The 16878-nt window shown below is 53.8% G+C and overlaps 1 protein-coding gene across 5 annotated transcripts in view; it reads left to right on the forward strand.

Moving 5' to 3' along the window:
- Window positions 1–293: 293 nt before the first annotated feature.
- Window positions 294–16878, forward strand: part of SEC16B (SEC16 homolog B, endoplasmic reticulum export factor) — an 80439-nt gene continuing 63854 nt past the window's right edge. For all 5 annotated transcript variants that reach the window (XR_010072337.1, XR_010072339.1, XR_010072338.1 and 2 more), the window contains exons 1-18: window positions 294–352; window positions 1358–1652; window positions 2750–2856; window positions 3413–3518; window positions 3639–3753; window positions 4498–4639; window positions 4998–5155; window positions 5794–5855; window positions 7129–7264; window positions 7833–8063; window positions 8669–8766; window positions 9451–9532; window positions 9650–9767; window positions 10393–10504; window positions 10751–10856; window positions 11495–11635; window positions 14589–14702; window positions 15380–15452. Coding sequence is in view for 2 of the 5 variants with exons in the window: in XM_063344793.1 (XP_063200863.1) it covers window positions 1384–1652; window positions 2750–2856; window positions 3413–3518; window positions 3639–3753; window positions 4498–4639; window positions 4998–5155; window positions 5794–5855; window positions 7129–7264; window positions 7833–8063; window positions 8669–8766; window positions 9451–9532; window positions 9650–9767; window positions 10393–10504; window positions 10751–10856; window positions 11495–11635; window positions 14589–14702; window positions 15380–15452 (2170 nt within the window). In the remaining 3 variants the exon portion in view is untranslated. The remainder of the gene's footprint in view (window positions 353–1357; window positions 1653–2749; window positions 2857–3412; window positions 3519–3638; window positions 3754–4497; window positions 4640–4997; window positions 5156–5793; window positions 5856–7128; window positions 7265–7832; window positions 8064–8668; window positions 8767–9450; window positions 9533–9649; window positions 9768–10392; window positions 10505–10750; window positions 10857–11494; window positions 11636–14588; window positions 14703–15379; window positions 15453–16878) is intronic.

Below are 16878 nucleotides of genomic sequence, written 5' to 3' on the forward strand. Positions count from 1 at the left end.
CAGGTTTTATTTATTATTGTTTTAGGAAGTGTGAGGGTGTATAAAGGAGGATAATTATCTCATGGCATTAAAAAGAAAACAAACCCACAGGAGAAATATCTGGCTTTTTTTTTTTTTTGAGCTTGGAGGGCTGCACGCTCCGTCTCTTGGGTGAGATGAGGCACAAGTGATGGGCAAGGTGACCCTCAGGGACGCAAACGGCAGCGTAAGCCGGCCGCCCCAGGGGCCAAGTGAGGGGCGGAGGAGCGGGAGCTGCCCTTTGCCCCCCGCGGCGGCCGGCGGCCCATGTGGCAGTGGACTTTGGCAGCGGCGCCCGGGGAGCGGAAGAAGGGCCCCGGTGGCCTCTGAGCAGGTGTGTGCGACCGCCGCGGGGGGCGAACAGCGGTGGGAACCCCTGGCCCAAAACTTGGGGGGGGGGGCATTGGTGGGTCCAAAATGATGGGTGTCTGGGTGCTTGTGCCTGGGGGCAAGGGTTTAACCCTGATTTCAGGGGCACAAACTGAGCTGCCTCTGTTCAGCCCCAAGCGTGTCCCCACCCCCAGCCCTGAAATGGCCCCCAAACGCCTCAAACTTTGAGTGTCAGAGGGGTGACAAGTGGTTCAGACAGCATCTGCCCGCATCAGGGAGGTTTGTGGCGGGTATTTTGGGTACTGGTGCGCAAGAGGGAGACATGGGGGGCTTGAGGGTGGCATCCCTCCCCCCAGAAGCTGGGGCTTCACCCACGCGTTGCCCTGGGCTCTACTCAGGGTTTCCTCTGCTGCATTGGGACAGTTATAACTAAATCTGGTGTCTGCTTCAATTGCTATATTCTTGCTGGAGTTGAAAGGCAGGAGGAAATCCCCGTTTCCACCCCATCTCATAGCTCACATGAGCAAATCTCCATTTATCCCTGCCTCTGTCCCTGCTCATTTCTTTGAGAATAACTCTTCTGGTCCTGCTTATAGCTTTGCCAATATCCCTTCCCCTACTGTGTATAAAATGGGCTTTCCCTGACTTGTCACAGAGGTAAAGCTGATTTCTTACCTGCCCAGGGAGGCTGTGAGTGGTGGTGCTTTGCAGGGCTGGCTGGGGGTGCAGAAGAAGGCTATGGGGGTGCTACCTCTCGCTCTGGGAAGGGCTGCGTGCCTGTTGCTTTCAAAGAAGGACCGTTTCATCCTGGTGTTTTGAGGGGAGCTTCAAGTTCAAGCAGATGTGGAGATGGCTTTTCCTTGACTTGGGGCATTTTGGAAAGCACGCTGGGTTTCCAGCACGGTCACAAAAGTGGAGAGTAGGTGGCAACAGGCTTCATGTGGGGGGCTTTAAGGGGGGGTGAAAAGCCACTGATTAAATGCACTGTGACTTATCCCATTGCTTGCAGGCCACTAAAGTCATTTGGGACTTGTGATGGAGCCCTGGGCCCCTGCCTGGCCGCCCCAGCCCCAGGAGAGGCAGGCAGCCTGGGGGACACGGGGAGAGGCGCCCCGTGGTCCCCCACCGCAGCCCCGGCGGCAGCTCCTCCGCACGGGGCCCCCGCCTCGGCCCGGCTCCTGGGATGGGAGCCACCTCCCCGGCCACCCCTGGGACGAAGGCCACCACCCCCGGAGGGACGCCCACAGACCGGCTTCCCGGGCCGAGTACTACGACAGCAGCTACCCCAACAGGCTGCACTCCAGGTTAGAGCTGCCCAGCTTTGCGATGCTCATGCTGAGCCCCCCTCCTTGTAAACCTTCTTAAAATAAGATTTGACCATTTCATTTCCCTTGTGGGCTTGTGACACGAGTCCCGCCCTTGTAACTGCACAGGGGAAGCAGCGAGCAGCCTCAAGGAGGTAATGCACGGTTAGGCGATGCCCAGCTATTAAAGCAGCTGGTAACTTCTATATTTAAGTTGCAGTTGCAGCTCCAATTTCTTCCTACAGCTGTGGCTTCTGCAGTTGCCATTTTACAGGCTTCATCTCGGTCCCGAGGTGCGTTTTTCTTGAAGGTTTGATTAAATGCAGTTCTTTTTTACTAAGTGCAAGGTGAACAATAAAAATATAGGCGGTAATATAGGAGCAAAAGGGAGCTTGCAAGCTCAGCTGCTGAAACAGTGGGGGGTGAAAGGATAAAATGTGGGTTCGAGGATGCTCTCAGTGCTGAGCGAGCTTCAAGCGCTCCAGCAAATTTGGGTTGATTTGCTTGAGTTCTTGCCCTTGGCAATTTATAGTGTGGATACACAGGGTTTTGTGCTGAGGTTCTTTGATACCCACACTGGGAAAGGTGGTGTTGCGTGGGGCTGACCAAATCACTGGGTAAATTGTGAAGGGTTAAGGTGTGTGGGTGCTGGGCAGGTGGCTTAGGCTGGAGCTGGGCTCCGGGGCAAGGGGAGACCTGCACTGAGCTGTGCGGTGGACACGGCAGCTCCGGAACTTGATGGAGAAGCTGCTTTTGTGGGAGACCTCTCCTAAGATGTGTCTGAAAGTTGATCCCTGTGAGAAGTCCACACCATCGAGCTGAAATTGGGCATCTCTTGAAACTGGAGAGCACAGCTGTCCTGTAGATGGGTATGGGAAAGGGTCCAAACCTCCTGCTGCTCCTTCCAGCTGTGATGCTGGACCAGTTCCTGGCCCTGCTGCTGAGCAGGGCACCTGGGCAGGGGACCTGGCTTTGCTTCCATCACCCTTTCTGCCTCCAAAGATCCTGTCCAGGTGTGAGTCTAACCCTAGATGTGGTCCATAACCTGCAGCGGTGCCCTTTCTTTCTCAGATTAAGAATGTTGTGTTGTGTTTCAGGCAAGGATATGAGGACCCCCACTGTCAGTATCCATCAGCCAGCTACAGAGATTTCTATGCCTACCAAAGCCACCAGTGGCAGCCGGTGGCCTGGCAGGATGACAGAGGTATGGGCTTCAACTTTGGGTCCACGGAGGGAGGCAACTTGCTGCTTGCAGAAGAGGTGATACTTTCTCCAGCACGAGTTTTCCTAAGGCTTGCACATCTCCAGGGCTTGCTCCTGCCCACGCTCCTCGGCCATCGGTGGTGTCGTCCCCATGCAGCACTGCCCTGAGTTTGCATTTGGGAGACACGGGCAGGAAGTAGGTGCACCCAAAGGAACATTTAATCTCAACCTGTGTGGCTAAAAACCTGCGTCATTCCTGGTTCCAAACTGAACTCAATGATGCCGATGGCGCTGTGCGACCAGAGTGGTCGAGGTCTTGTTTTTGCTGTTTCTGGAATTCCTGGGCTGAAGAAAAGGGGAGGGAGGAAAGAGGAAAGGACATCAGTGCTGTGTTGGCAAACATGTGCAGGGCTTTATTATACTTCCAACTTCCTGGGTTAATTTGGAAGCAAATGGGGTGTGCATGGCAAATTGTCTGACTCATTGCTTTACTTTCGCAACTTCATTATGGCTTGTTGCTGTGGAGGGGCAACACTAAATCTTGATTCTCTCTCTAGGCCTGGGACAGGGTGAGCCTTACAGAAAGAGTACCAATTACCAGGACCAGCACTACTACAGGGGTTACCACCCCGACCTCGCCACAACCCCCCTGGGGCAGGACAGGTAAGAGTGGGGGCGTCTGGCCATCACCTGGTAAAACCATCTACAGCATAATTAGTGGGTTTGTGGCTGGTCCCAAAAATTTCTGACCTTCAGGGTATCTCCTTTTGCTCCCTTCTGTAGGGCACAGACCTATGACTCCTCTGAGGAGAGATACATCTCGGCTGCCCGGCCTGAGTGGACCGGGGGAAAAACCCTTGGCAGTGATACAGGGGAAGCCAGTGGCCAGCCCCAAGAGGTAACCTCAAGATGGGCTGGGATGGGAGGACAAAAGGCGTGGGGATCTCCTAGAGATTTTAGGAGCAATCCATGTCTCCCTCCTCCAGCTGGGAAGGAGGCTGAGGAGAAAAGTGCTGCTTTGCTACGTTCTACTCGGTGCTTAACAGCCTCTGGGGATTATTATAGTGGGTTATTGGTATTTGTGAACTCTCTGCTGGGCTGTTGTTCCCCCAGGCGTAGGGCTGTACATCGCTCCCACACGGGACCAAGAACAGGACAGAAATCTAGGTTTGGTGGGATGCTCTCCTGCATCCTCCCTAGGTAGCTGAAAGCTGTGTGTCATTTTCAGCTCTGTCCACCAAGATTTGCTCCACCACACTCATGTCCCAAGCACTGTGTTTTGCCAAAGAGCAAATTAAAAGATCAAATCAAAGCTGCTCTGGTGGTTTTGCTCCTGGGCAGAGCTTTTTTTTTTTTTTTGGATTCCCAAGCGCTGTGACTGTGTTGGGGAGTTCGTGTTCCGGCTAGGAAAGCTGTTGGGCTAGACCGTTGGCTGGTGTAAATTATTTGGGTATGACCAGGGTACGTGCCATGATGAGCCTGAGATCCTGAAGAGAGTGAGCTGCTCAGATGGGAATCAGCTGTGCTGTTCCTGCTGGGCACTTCTATGGAGCAGCAGAGCCTGTCCTACTGCCCTGGGAGCAGAAAAGCAGTGGTGTCCCTAGTTTCTCAGCCAGATTTTCGTTTTCTCCCTGCCTTGCAGCCCTCGGGCCAGCCCAGCCTGCTCCTGCAGTACCGTGAGTCAGGACTCAGCTCCAGCAGCCACGAGCTCAGCCAGTACATCCGTGATGGTGCCGACCACTACGACCCCATGCTTTCAGGGACCTGGAGCCTGGCACAAGCAGGTGAGGTCTGACGGAGCCCTGGCTCCCTCTGACAAGTGGGAAGAAAGGAAATAAATGGCTGGCGTTAGGAGATTTGCTGTCTCACAGCTTGGTCCTTTCCTGGAGGAGGTTGTGCAGGCTCAAGGCATGACTTAGGGTGCTGCGGGGTGATTGCGTGGTCCGTGGGCTCTGCCCTGGCAGGTGCAGGAGCTGCCGTGCGTGCCTTCTGCTTTAGGGGACAGTTCTTGCACGGGAGGTGGGTGTCAGTGGAGGGTTACTTAAGTTGAGGAGACAGGTTGGGACCTGGTTGCATCCTCCGTAGCGGAGGTGGTGTGGGGCCAGGGTGAGGGGACTCACGATGGCCTGTGTGTTGTTGTAGGGGGGCACTCGGTATCCACCCCAGCCCCGGTGGTACCCCTCAAGTTCTCACTGCCGCACATGGCCGTGTGCTTTGGAGCCGGAGGCCAGCTGGTGGTGGTGTGTCCCCACCACCCTGCCGAGGGACAGCTAGCCCACGTTGAGCTACACAGCCTAGAGGTATGCGCCTGGCATCCCAGACCACCCTCGGCCCCCTTGCTGGAGGGGGTTCCTTTTGCCCTGAGGGACGCAAACGCCTTTTGTCACCCGAACAGCCTCCTTAGTGGCCTTCCCATCCCCTGCTGCCATCTTATCTCCATCCCGCATGGACTCTAGAGTCTGCATGATGCCAAGCCTGTTCCTGGGCATCGCTTTCAGACTTCAGGCCCTGCATCCCGCTCCTTCAGCTCTGTAACCCTTGTCATCTGTGACCTGTTCACAGTGATCCCTTCCAATAGGGACAGATGTGGTCCATACGTCTCCAAAAGATAAATCTGCTCACTTTTCTGAGGTGCTCCAATATAGAGGCTGTATACATCCCCTGAGTCTACCACAGCATTTCAGTCTCCTGTTTTGCCTCACAGAGGCAGCAAATGCCATCTGAACAGACATTTCTTTCCTGAACCTTAGTATTGGGATCCATGAGATAGTTTAGGGTCTCAAGGTAACTCAAGGCTCTTGAGTTTGTCTTAAGACAGTACAGAGAGTGTGTTCACCAGGAATGCTGAACCCTTGCCAAGGCACTGACTTTCAGCTAGCCCAGCTGGGGCTGGCCTGATTGCTGGAGTCCAGCTGCTGAATTTTCTCTTGTTTTTTAGGTAATCCTTCATGACACGAAAGAGCTGGAGGAGCTACAGGCATTTCCGGGGCCCCTGGCCAGGTATGTCGCACTGGCAAGTCCAGGACCCGTATCCTCCTGGCTGTGCTGGCATGGCTGGCCTGGGACCACCTCTCCTTTGGGAGGAGACATGAACTCAAGGCAGACTTCAGGGTCCCCATTGTTTTGAGATATCTGCAAAGGCCAAGTCTAGGTTCAGACTGGGAGCCCAGCCCCTTTGCCGCAGTGTAGGTCGGTTTGGATGGAGTTTGTGGCAGATGGTTTCTTTGAATATTCGTAGGGTGTGGGTTTAGTGTGGTTTGTATGTCTGACCTTCTTTTGTACTCATATCGCAGAAAACTAATTTTTGGAAGATGTCTTTGGATGGCTAAAGCCCTGGATCAACCGGCGGTTTAGCTTTTCCTAAGGTTTTTGTCCCTTGAGACTGTTGAGCCCGGCAGGGTCAGACGCAGTATGCGCTTTCATCCAGCGTGAGCCTGGGGAAGAATCATGGCATATTGCATCAGGTTGTCTCTGTAACATATTGGTTACACCAGCATGTCTTCTGGTCGCTTATAACCAAAGCGGGGAGAGAAAAGGAGTGTGTAGAAGGAGGAAAACCATTTACTGAGCAGAAGAGCTGTGTATGCCCAGAAGCTGGGTGGAAGACCAGAAGGTCTTCCTTGTGCCAGAGGGGACGTTGAGAATCTCCATATGATATGTCGGTGTGACTGAGTCAGAATCGGCATCTCCACCCCCAGTCCTTCTCCCCTGGCTGATCTCGTGTCTCAGCCACCCTTTCTTTCCAAATGTCTGATTATTTTATTGTAAGGCAGCAGTTCTGCCTGGCTTGCAGTAGCTTAGAGCTTTCTCCTTGTGCTTGCTTCAGACCCAAAGGGTTTATGTGGTCACAAGCGTGTCTTTCTCCCTGCACTACGCCAGTTAAATAAAAGATACTGCCTGTATGCGTGCCTGCTCCTGCAGCCTCAAACATCCGTGGCTGTAACAGGAGCACAGCAAAGCAAAAGTGAGGTTCTTTGCAGATGGATGGATGAGAATATTATCAGAAGGGCAGAGAGAGGGTTTGAAATGTACTCTGCATCCCTGAAACACAGAAATCTGCAAAAAGTCATAATAATGATAAAACTTAAGCATTTTTGAGCTTGGTGTGGCCAATGTGGTATGAGATCATTGGCACTGGGGATCTTCTCTCCTCCATCTCTCCCTTTGAATCTTTGGCATCCCCATCAGTGAACATGGGAGTGCTTGGAGTCTGAATGATGTCTGAAATTGCTTTGCCTTGGGTTTCTTTTGATGCCTTTCTTTGCTGCTGTAGGGAAGATCTGCACAAGGTGGATGTGATGACATTTTGCCAGCAGAAGATAGCCACGAGCTGTGATCTCTCAACACAGAGAGGCAGAGATTCATCTCTTCTCTGGAAACTCCTGATCCTCCTCTGCCGGCAGAATGGGGTAAGGTGTCTCATGGAAGGTGCTGGCCCTTGTGATCTTAGAAGTGAGACAAGTTATATGTCCCCTAGGTGTCTCTTGATCCAGTTGCTAGTTTCAGGGGTTATGTACCTTAAAAGCATCCCATTCCCATAGTACTATCAATCAGCTTGCTACCGCCTGGGTATTTGGAGCAAACCCTTCTCCATGATTGCTTTTCATCCTTGTGAACTATCAATAGGCCAATGCTATAGCAGCTGTGAAAGGGACTGGTGCCACCTTCATCGAGGAGCCAGCACTTATGCTTGAACGGGGATTATTCCCTTAACCCAATGAAATCCACCCAATCTAATCTGTGGCTGCTTGTTGCAAACTGATAAATAAGACCTTCAGAGTGCGTGCTGTGAAGGACTTGGTAGTTGTGCTGAATTCTTTGCCCTCTTAAGCTGCGTGCTGGTGGCCAAGGCTGGTGTTGTGGGGGAGATGTGCTAGGATGAGGGTACAAGTGTAAGGGTGTCTGACTATAAGTGCTGTCAGCCTTTGCTCATGGGGCAGCTTCTGAGGGCCTTGCTCCCCGCCTTCCCTTTCACAGTCCATGGTGGGCTCAGACACAGCTGAGCTGCTGATGCAAGACTGCCAGCGCCGAGAGAAGTACAAGAGGCAAAACCCTGCAGCAAACCTGATTGGCCTGACGGATGATGAGTGGATGTCGCGTCAGCCAGGGACACTGGACCTCATCACGGGGGAGGTCCCTCCTGTCGTGGAGACGCAGGCACAGATAGTGGAGAAGTTCACCAAGCTCCTCTACTATGGTAGGAAGAAAGTAAGTGATGAGTGGGATCCAGGACAGGGCTGACTTTTTTTCTCGGCCCCTTTGGCCTCTTCAGGCAGGTTTTGAAAGGGAAGAATGGTCAAGAGGTGCCTTGAGGTTGTGGGATCAACCCTTCGAGTTGTGTTTTTACAACAGGGCTTATGGCAGTGATTTCCCAGCACTGGGAACTGGGATGGGGCCCCAAGCAAAGACAAGATGCAGAGGTTTTACGAGCACTGGGGTAGGCTTAGTTGCAGGTATGTGATCTTAAGGGATACCAAAGGCACAGGGAGAGAGGAGGGTTGGATGCGGAGAAGCTTGGGTGCCCAGGCTGGAATCCCACAGCGGTGGCATTGAGAGTTAACAGGCAGCACAGACCTGGAAATCCAGGAAATATAATACTGCTATGAAGATCCCAGTTCTTGTCATTATGCAAAGTAGAAAGATAAAGGGGCCTTTGCGAATGTGGAAGAGTTTTTGGGAGGGTATTAGTTAAAGCCAGAGCAGTTATTGGGTCTCTTCTCTGAGCTGGGTGAGCAGAGGGTTCCCTGGCAGTGGAGGAGGGCAGTGAAAAACAGAGTTAGTGAAACCCTTTTTCTCCTCCACCTTGGCTGCAGGATGCTCTGGTCTGGGCCATGAGAAACCATCTGTGGGGTCATGCCCTCTTCCTCTCCAGCAAGATGGACCCTCGGACCTACAGCTGGGTGCTCACTGGGTAAGTTGGAGAAGGTAAAGCAAGGTGTGATGCCCTGTGACTGTTTTTGCTAAGCCTGTTATCCCTTTGTGTGCTCTCAGCCCCAGTGCACTGAAACAAGAGCATTGATTTCAGCTGGACCCTTTGAGAGGGGGCAAAGGGGAGAGGGGGCATCCATCCAGATGAGTCAGAGTCCTTCAGGGTTCCTGATGGACAGGAGAAACCAAGTTAGGTCTGGAAAGCAGAACGAGAGCCGTGCCCTGCAGATGTGGGGTGGATTTATTCTGTCCTTGGCTTTGCCCTTGCTGCGCTAGCAAAGGCAGCTCTCAGGGTAGGTGGAGCTGAACCATCTTCACCGTGATCCAGCCTGGTCTGAGCTGTTCATCCCATCCGTATGAAGGTTTTCTAGTGGAATTAATGTACTTAGTCTGGATTGGGTTGATCCCTTCAGGGAGAGCTAAGCAGAAATTTTCTGTCTTGTGCAACCTGAATCCTTTTAAGGAGGTTTTATCCAGCGTTGTTCTGGAGACTTGCCTGCTCTGGAGGGTAGTGCGGATCATCAGCCTGGTGGGCTGATGCCTTTCTGCTTTCTCCAGCAAGTCCCTCAGGACACTGTTTTCCTGGGGCATTTGGGATGTGCTCTTGGAGATGAACAAGGGTTTGGCGTCCCAGCACAGTGGCCTTATCTCTGCTGCTTCCTCACAGGTTCACCAGTACGCTGGCCACCAATGACCCCCTGCAGACCCTCTTCCAGCTCATGTCGGGAAGGATCCCTCAGGCAGCGCTGGTCCGTGAGCAAGAGGCTGGCCCTGGCACGTGTACTCCTGTGCTGTCACCTGTCTGTGACACCGACTTTGTGGTGACTGTGTCTGCTCACCTTCGCTCTACTCTTATCTCCCTCCAGTGCTGCGGGGATGCCACATGGGGAGACTGGAGGCCCCACCTGGCTGTGATGTTGTCCAACAAGGTTGGAGACATGGAGCTGAACCACCGAGCCATCGTCACCATGGGAGACACTTTGGGTGAGCTGAGGCCACTGTGAGCAGTTATGTTCCTGCTGTCTTGTAACAGCGAGTAGACACCTGCAGTGTCACCATGCATGTCCACGCTGGCATGGATGGTGCCAAGATGGGGTGGGTGTACATGCCTGTGCCCCCGGAGCTGCAGTGTCTGTGCAGTGGCAGGGATGAGATTTTGATGGATCCTGCTGCCCTTCGTGCTGGCAGATGAGTCAGGCTCAGGCACATCCATTCGCTGCTATTTTGGAGACACCTGTAGTGGATGGACCTAGGCAGGGCATATGTAACTGCAGGGACTGTGACTTGCTCCTAGTGACAGGGACTTTGGGGGATTTCATGCCAGCAATGGTACCTCACGGAGTTGAAGCTGGAGCTAAACCCTGCTCAGGCTCCCCTGGTCCTACCACTGAACTAAAACCCCCTTCTAGGTATAGAAAGCAGCAATTGGGTAAGACAGGCAAAAAAACAGGGAGAAGGGAGGGATAGGGGTCTGCATGGGCAGGGAAGAAAAGTGAGGTGGTTGGGTTTGGGCTTTCATGGGAGTTTGGGGCCTCCAAAGCGACCCTGACCACGTGGTGACCTCTCTCTTAGGACTAAGTGTTTGCCTTTTTTTTTTCTTCCCATTCAGCTGGCAAGGGAGCAGTCGAAGCAGCTCATTTCTGCTACCTGATGGCAGATATTCCTTTCGGTTACTTCGGGGTGAAGGCAGACCGCATGGCTCTGCTGGGCAGCAGCCACCGGTGAGCGAGCCCAGGAGGAGGTGTTCTTGCCAGAGCGACGTTTCCTACCTTCTCCCTATCCCCAGGACCTCACTTTTATGCAAAAGCAAATCCCGGTTGTTGGTTTTTACTGCTTTTAATGTGAGCTTTGCTCTGGGCCTCTCCAGCTGCAGGCTGGCACAGTGATGGAGCTGTGAATCTGTTTGTGGGGCTGTCTGGGGAGAGAGCTCTGCTCCCGCTTGCTGAACCTACCCCTCTCCTCTGCAGTCAGGCGTTCGCCCAGTTTGCCAGGACGGAGGTCATCCAGCGGATGGAAATCTTTGAGTACTGCCAGCAGCTACGACAGCCCAAATCCTTCCTACTCCCCTTCCAGGTAGTGGAGATGCACAAGCACATCTGCTGCAGCAGCTCAGACCTGCCCCAAAACATGCGTCCATCCCCCTGACGCCAGGGATTCAGGCTGTTCTCCGAGGCTTGTCCCCTCTTCGGGCTTCGGGAGCGATGGGGAGGCTGCCCCAGCCAAGGGGCTCCTCTAGGGCAGGGTTTTGGGCAGGTTTTGGGGCATGGGGGTTTGATTGGTGCCTGCTCAGGTCTGGCTCCCCTCCTGCTCCCTTGGGTAATGGATAGGCTTTTCATATTGCAAATAAGCACCCGGCTGCTGCCGCCATGGGCGCTGCACAAATCGGATGGATAAATGAAGATGGAGGGCTGGCCTCAGGACAGCACCACAGTCTGGGGAGCGTGGCTGGGCTTGCCCCATGGGGATGATGGCTGGGGTGTCACCAAGTTATGGTGACAAGTTATGGTTGGACTCAATGATCTCAAAGGTCCTTTCCAACCACGAAGATTCTATGATTCTATGAAGTTGCAGGTGACCTCTGGTTGATGAGACCCATGACCCAGGGTGCTCTGAGTCACGCTGAGATGGTGTGCCAGTACCAAGGCAGAGGGCACTTGTGGGCACGAGTGCCTCCTCACTCACCTGCATCTGCTCTGCTTCCCTCTCCTGAGGTGTACAAGCTCCTCTATGCCTCTCGCCTCGCCGACTATGGACTCCCAGCCCAGGCCCTGCAATACTGCGAGCAGATTGCCACCACGCTTCTGGACCAGGATCCGGCCAGCCACCCTGTCCTGGCCCAACAAGTGATGAAGGTGAGTCTTGTACCTCCCCTCATCCTTGGCAGGTTGATGTCCGTTTAGGACCCGGTGTGGTGGGAAGCATCCTTGGGGTTTCCTCATGGCCGGGGGTGCTTGGCAGCTCTGAGTAGCCCCCCCCACCCCCGCGTTTTGCTGCCCAGCCTGTTCTAAGCACGGCAAAGCCAACACCTCCGTGAGGTCTCTAATACCCATGGATTTAGGGTAGAAAACAAAGGAATTGTGTTGACTACCAAGTAGGAACAGAGTTATTTGGAAGCAAAGGATGTTTTCTATTCTGCAGGGGCTTTTTGAACTTTTAAACAGAACAGACCTAAGAATTTGAAGTGTGAGTGTTTGACATTTCCCCTCCAGCACACCATCCCGTGGTTGCATTTACCTGCTGGGGGCTCCCTTGGGGTGATGGTGAAGAGGAGCGTGTCCCAGCTTGTAGCCCTGAGCCCAGCTCTTCCACTCCATGAGTGGGATGCTGGGGCAGGGAGGGGAGAAGGAAAGCGTCCCAGGTCTTCTGAGCGGGTTGGGCTCTCAGGAAAGCGAGTCTGCCCATCCCGTGTGCGTCACTGGGGCAATTGCTGAGGCTGGTTGAACCCTTCCTCCCTCGGGGAGGGGGCAAAAGCGGTGGTGCTGTAAGATGAGGGGCAGCATGGATGCCTGTCTGAAGCAGGTGCTGTAGAAATTGCCCAAAACTCGGTGGGTGCAGTCCCCCCCCACCCCATTGTCGAAACCTATTTACTGGCTAACAGCCTTTCAGATCTACCGTTCTGCTGGGGATAATGCTTCTCCTGGGAGAAAACACTTTCATCTGAAAAACTAGTGCATTCGTAGACACTCTTGTCTTTGATGTTTTAGACTGTGTTACAAATTATGATACACATTAGTGTTTGATTAAGACTTCCCCTCTTTTGAAGCTGGGGACGATATACAACCAGGTGCTGGTTCATTAATATTGGATCAAAGTGCACATTAGCTTTTGGATTAAACATTCCCCCCGTTTAGGAGTAATCATGCTTATAATTTCCTCTTTCCTGCAATTGATTTAGGATGAACATGTGTGTTTGCAACGAGATGGGATGGTGGGTTCTTGTAGTGCAAGCTTCTGGCTGGGTTACGCTGGTGGTTGTGGCTGGCCCCTGTCCTGAGCCAGGCCTGGCTGCGTGGGTTGTGTCTCACTGTAGCCTCCTGGAGGTGGGAAGTGTATTTTGTGTCAGTCTAGGCCGTTTTGAACAATTTTGGGAATAGAAAGAAGCAGCTGATGGGGGGTGGGGGGGTTGGATGGGGTGGATAGCCGAGACCTGTGTGGCTGCAGAGGGTGGCTGAGCTGCCAAGTCACCTCTGGATGGCTCTGGTGGCCCTTGATGGGGCAGCCCAGTAGCAAAGTGTGGAAGACAAATGAGTGTGAAGGAGCTGGGAGGGAGCTTGATAAAGTCGCAAGAAGTGGGTCAATACCAGTAAGAGAAAATTCAGTAAAGGCCTGGATGAAGAGCGGTGCTTTACGTGAATGTCATCTTCCCTTATCCAGCTGTCTTAAAACTGGACCCTTGTCTAAGCAATTTGTCCAGACTGATTTAGCTCTGTGGAGAGCCCTCCATTGCACCCAGGTGTGTTGAGTCACCCCAGAAGAGCCTCTTGCTCTGCTGACAGCAGCTGGAACCCTGCGACATTGAGACAGCTGCAGCCAGGACGGCACGGACCCCTCTCTTGCAGGAGAGATTGAACACGCAGCAGCAATACTGCAGAGAGGGACCTGGGGGAGATAGTGGAGCATGGAAAAAATACCAAGCAGCAATATAACAGGATGCTGTTGCCAAAAAAAAAAAAAAAAAGAAAAAAAAAGAAAAAGAAAGAAATCCAATGTTATTCTGGGCTGTGAGAGCAAGAACGGCATGTGTGAGACAAGGAGGTGATAATCCCCCCATGCTCAGGTCTCAGGGGTCTCGGCTGGGGCACTGTGCCTTGTTGGGGATGCTGCCCTCAGCGACAGGGCCAAATTGGAGCAAGTGCAGAAGAGTAAGAGCAGGGGTGATAAGAGACTGAGGGGAAAATGACCTCTGAAGAGGGCCTCTGGGTTATTTTTTTCCAGGCAAGATATGCTGGGGGAGGAAGGGCTATGAGGGATGTGATAACAGCCCTCCGGCGCACAGGAGTCTGCGTTTCGGGGAACGGTGCCTGTCTGTCCCCACAGCTTCCGCAGGAGCAGGAACCGAGAGGCTTAATTTGCAGCAGGGAAGATTTTGCTTAGATATTAACCAAAACCTCTTTAGCTCTAAGGACATTAAGCATCAGGACAGGCCTGGGAGGCTGTGAAATCTTCTCCTTGGAGATTCTTAAGTGCAAATTGGAAAAACACAAGCTGCACGGGCTGGTGTGGGCACACAGAGTTTTCGGGGAACATCAGAGGGTCCCTCCCAGCCCTGTATTTGTTTTCTGTGTGGTTATCAGTGATGGTAATGCTTGTTGCAAAGCCGGGTGAGGAAACGGCCAGGTGAGCCCTTAGCTCAAGCCCTGCATGGGGCTGGTGGGCAGGCCTGGGGGCTGGGCTCTTCCCAGAGCTCCCGCTGGCTGTCCTGCAAACCCACCAGTGCCCTGGGCTAGCTGTCAAGTGGGATTAAAGGTGCTCATTTACCTTGAAAGAGGAAAGGATGGTAATAGTTACCTGTCTCTCTGATGCGAAGAGCGTCTTTGACAGTGGTATGTTGACGTTTCTGCGGAGATGGCTGAGGTAGCCCTGCTGGGAGGCTCTCCGCGGGGCACGAGATGGGCCAGCACCTCTCTGCAGCAATGCAGGAGAGGGAATAAATCTTGCACAAGAGGCTGGTGTTGGAAGTGCAGCTCTGGCGCTGTTTTTCCCCGGGCCAGTGTGCCCAGCCATGTGCAATTGCTGCGAGGGTTGGTCTCTTCCCCCTTGGGGTTGAGATTTGTGACGAGCCCCATTGCCTTCCTGACTCTGCAGCTAGCTGAGCGGCTGAAGCTCTCCGACATGCTGCTCCTGGAGATGCCAGAACAGGACCAGACGCTGGAGCCTGACTGGCTGGTACAGCTCCGAGCCTGCTGCCGGGAGTGGGAGGTAAGGAGGAGTGGGGATGGCGGGGGGGCAGCTAGTCTGCACTGTAGTCTGTTTGCGGAAGCATCTTCCTCCTCTGCCCCGAATCCCAGGGGACATCCCAGGTATGGGGGTTCAAAGGGCGTTGTTTACCCAGGCACCTTTCCCCTTGGCTTGGGAGCTCAGAGATGTGGTCCCTGCTGTTGCACCTGCAGGTTTGAGCAGTGAGGGCTGCAGAGCTTCCCAGAGGGCAAAACGCTCTTTGTCTTGGAGCAGTCAGGGTCTGATGGTCTCTTCTTGTGGTGAGGATATTGCAGAGCACGCAAGCAGGGCATCACCTTGCAGACATGTGCTCTTGGATCCCTTAACTCTGGTCTGGTCCTTTGATTAATGCTCTTTGTTCACGTTTCATGTCTGCTTTTGGTTTTGTGCCCTCTTCTGTCTCCTGTTTCTCCTCCTGCCTGCTCTCAGCCAGGCAGCGGTGCTGCAGCCCCCTTCACTTGCTGGAAAAGGTCTGTGACCCACGCTGGTAGGGGGCTCACCAGTAACCTGGGGTCCCACAGCCTGGGGTGGGCTGTGAGCCCCAGAACCCATGAGCACCATGCTTTCCTTTACGTTGGCTTCATGGCTTCCTTAGTCTTTACCCTGCGTCGTCCCTTTTCCCATCTGTTTTATCGTGTTTTCCCTCTGACTCCTTGCAGGTGGAAGACGACGTCCCTTCAGAGGTGGCACCTGCTCAGCCAGGACTCTCCTGGGCTGCTGCATCCATGGCAGGTAAAGGAAACGAAGCAGCAGGTTGCAATCACCGCAGCAGGCTTCTCTCTGCGTGGAGTTGTGCTGCCGTGGGCTGGGAGGCAGCTCCCTGCTCCCCGGAGCATTTCCCGGCAGCTGCTCCTTACATTCCCCCAGAGCTCAGAATTTGGCTCCTGCCTGGATGCATCCCTCTGGCCTGGGGCTGCTGGGGGCTGGGCTGCAAACAGAGGGGTTGATGCTCTTGCCCTCCGTAGGAAGTCTCAGTAATTGGGCCTAATTACCACAGCTTCTGCAGTCTCCGTGGGTGCTGTGGGAGGAGAAGGGGAGCCGGGGGCAGGCGGCTGGACAAAGCATGTGCCTCCCGAAAGAGCCTCGGGGGAGATGGCCCCGTTCCTGGGCAGTCCTCCGAGGATGAAAATTGGAGCTGAACTAAGGAGATTTCACACTGAAAGATTTGGGAAGGAGCTCGTCCCTCTGCGTGCCGGGCTGGAGCAGGCCTGTTGGTGACGCCTCAGCATTTCCCCTTCCCTGCTGCCTCTTTCATCCCTTTGCTTTGCCTCTTGGTGACCCCAAGAGTCCCCTCCAGTGACAGTCCACCCAGAGGGTCAAGGGACATCAAGATGAGGGACATGAGCCTCCCCTAGGTGGCTGTCAAGGGAAGGGCTGGAGACCTTTCCTTTCCTAGCTGGGCAGTGTGTCCACCGGGATGTCCCATCCAGGAGAAGTCAGGGGCAGGTGACCCATTGGCGTTGCTTCACAGCCACCTCCATCAGCAGGACACCCTGGCACATCCTGCTGCTCCTCACTTCTGCTCAGATCTAACTTTCTGCTGGGAATGCTGGCACTGACGGGTGGAGAATAAAGGCTGGTGCAGACAGGATAAAACATGACAAATTCCTCCAAGCCGTTTCCTCCTATCAGCTTTCCCTGCTGCTGCCAAACTCCTCTTCAAAGAGCTCTCCCAGGCAGTAAAAAGAATCATCAATCCTGATTGCCTTCTGCTGCTATCAGGGCTGAGGCTGTGATCATCTTTCCTTGGGGAAAAAAGTTGCAGGTATGATGGGATGGCTTCTCTGAGCAGTCAGGTCTGCTCCACGTGGTCTCCGCAGCTCGCTTTCCCGATGCTTGGCCCTTCTGTTTGTTGAGAAGGCCATCCAGAGTCGCCATCTGAGGGACCTGCACGTGGAGAAAGCTGGCTTGGTGCTGAATTCATCCATCTTGGAAAGAAAAAGCCCGAATCAAGGTGCCAAGCTGGGGATCCATGTGGTCACAGCAATCTCCCTCTCCATCCTTACAGCCTGGGCTGTCCTCCCTGACTTTTTCCAGCTGTGCTTGTCAGGCAGCATGGAGTTGAGCATCCATCCTCCTCCCTGGGGATCTCAAGCATCTCTGGGCCATGCGGGAGCAGCTTCTGGTGCAAAGCCAACCCTGAGCAGGCTGGAGGAGA

The sequence above is a fragment of the Chroicocephalus ridibundus genome, chromosome 8, assembly GCF_963924245.1.
Source record: "Chroicocephalus ridibundus chromosome 8, bChrRid1.1, whole genome shotgun sequence".
Taxonomy (NCBI): domain Eukaryota; kingdom Metazoa; phylum Chordata; class Aves; order Charadriiformes; family Laridae; genus Chroicocephalus; species Chroicocephalus ridibundus.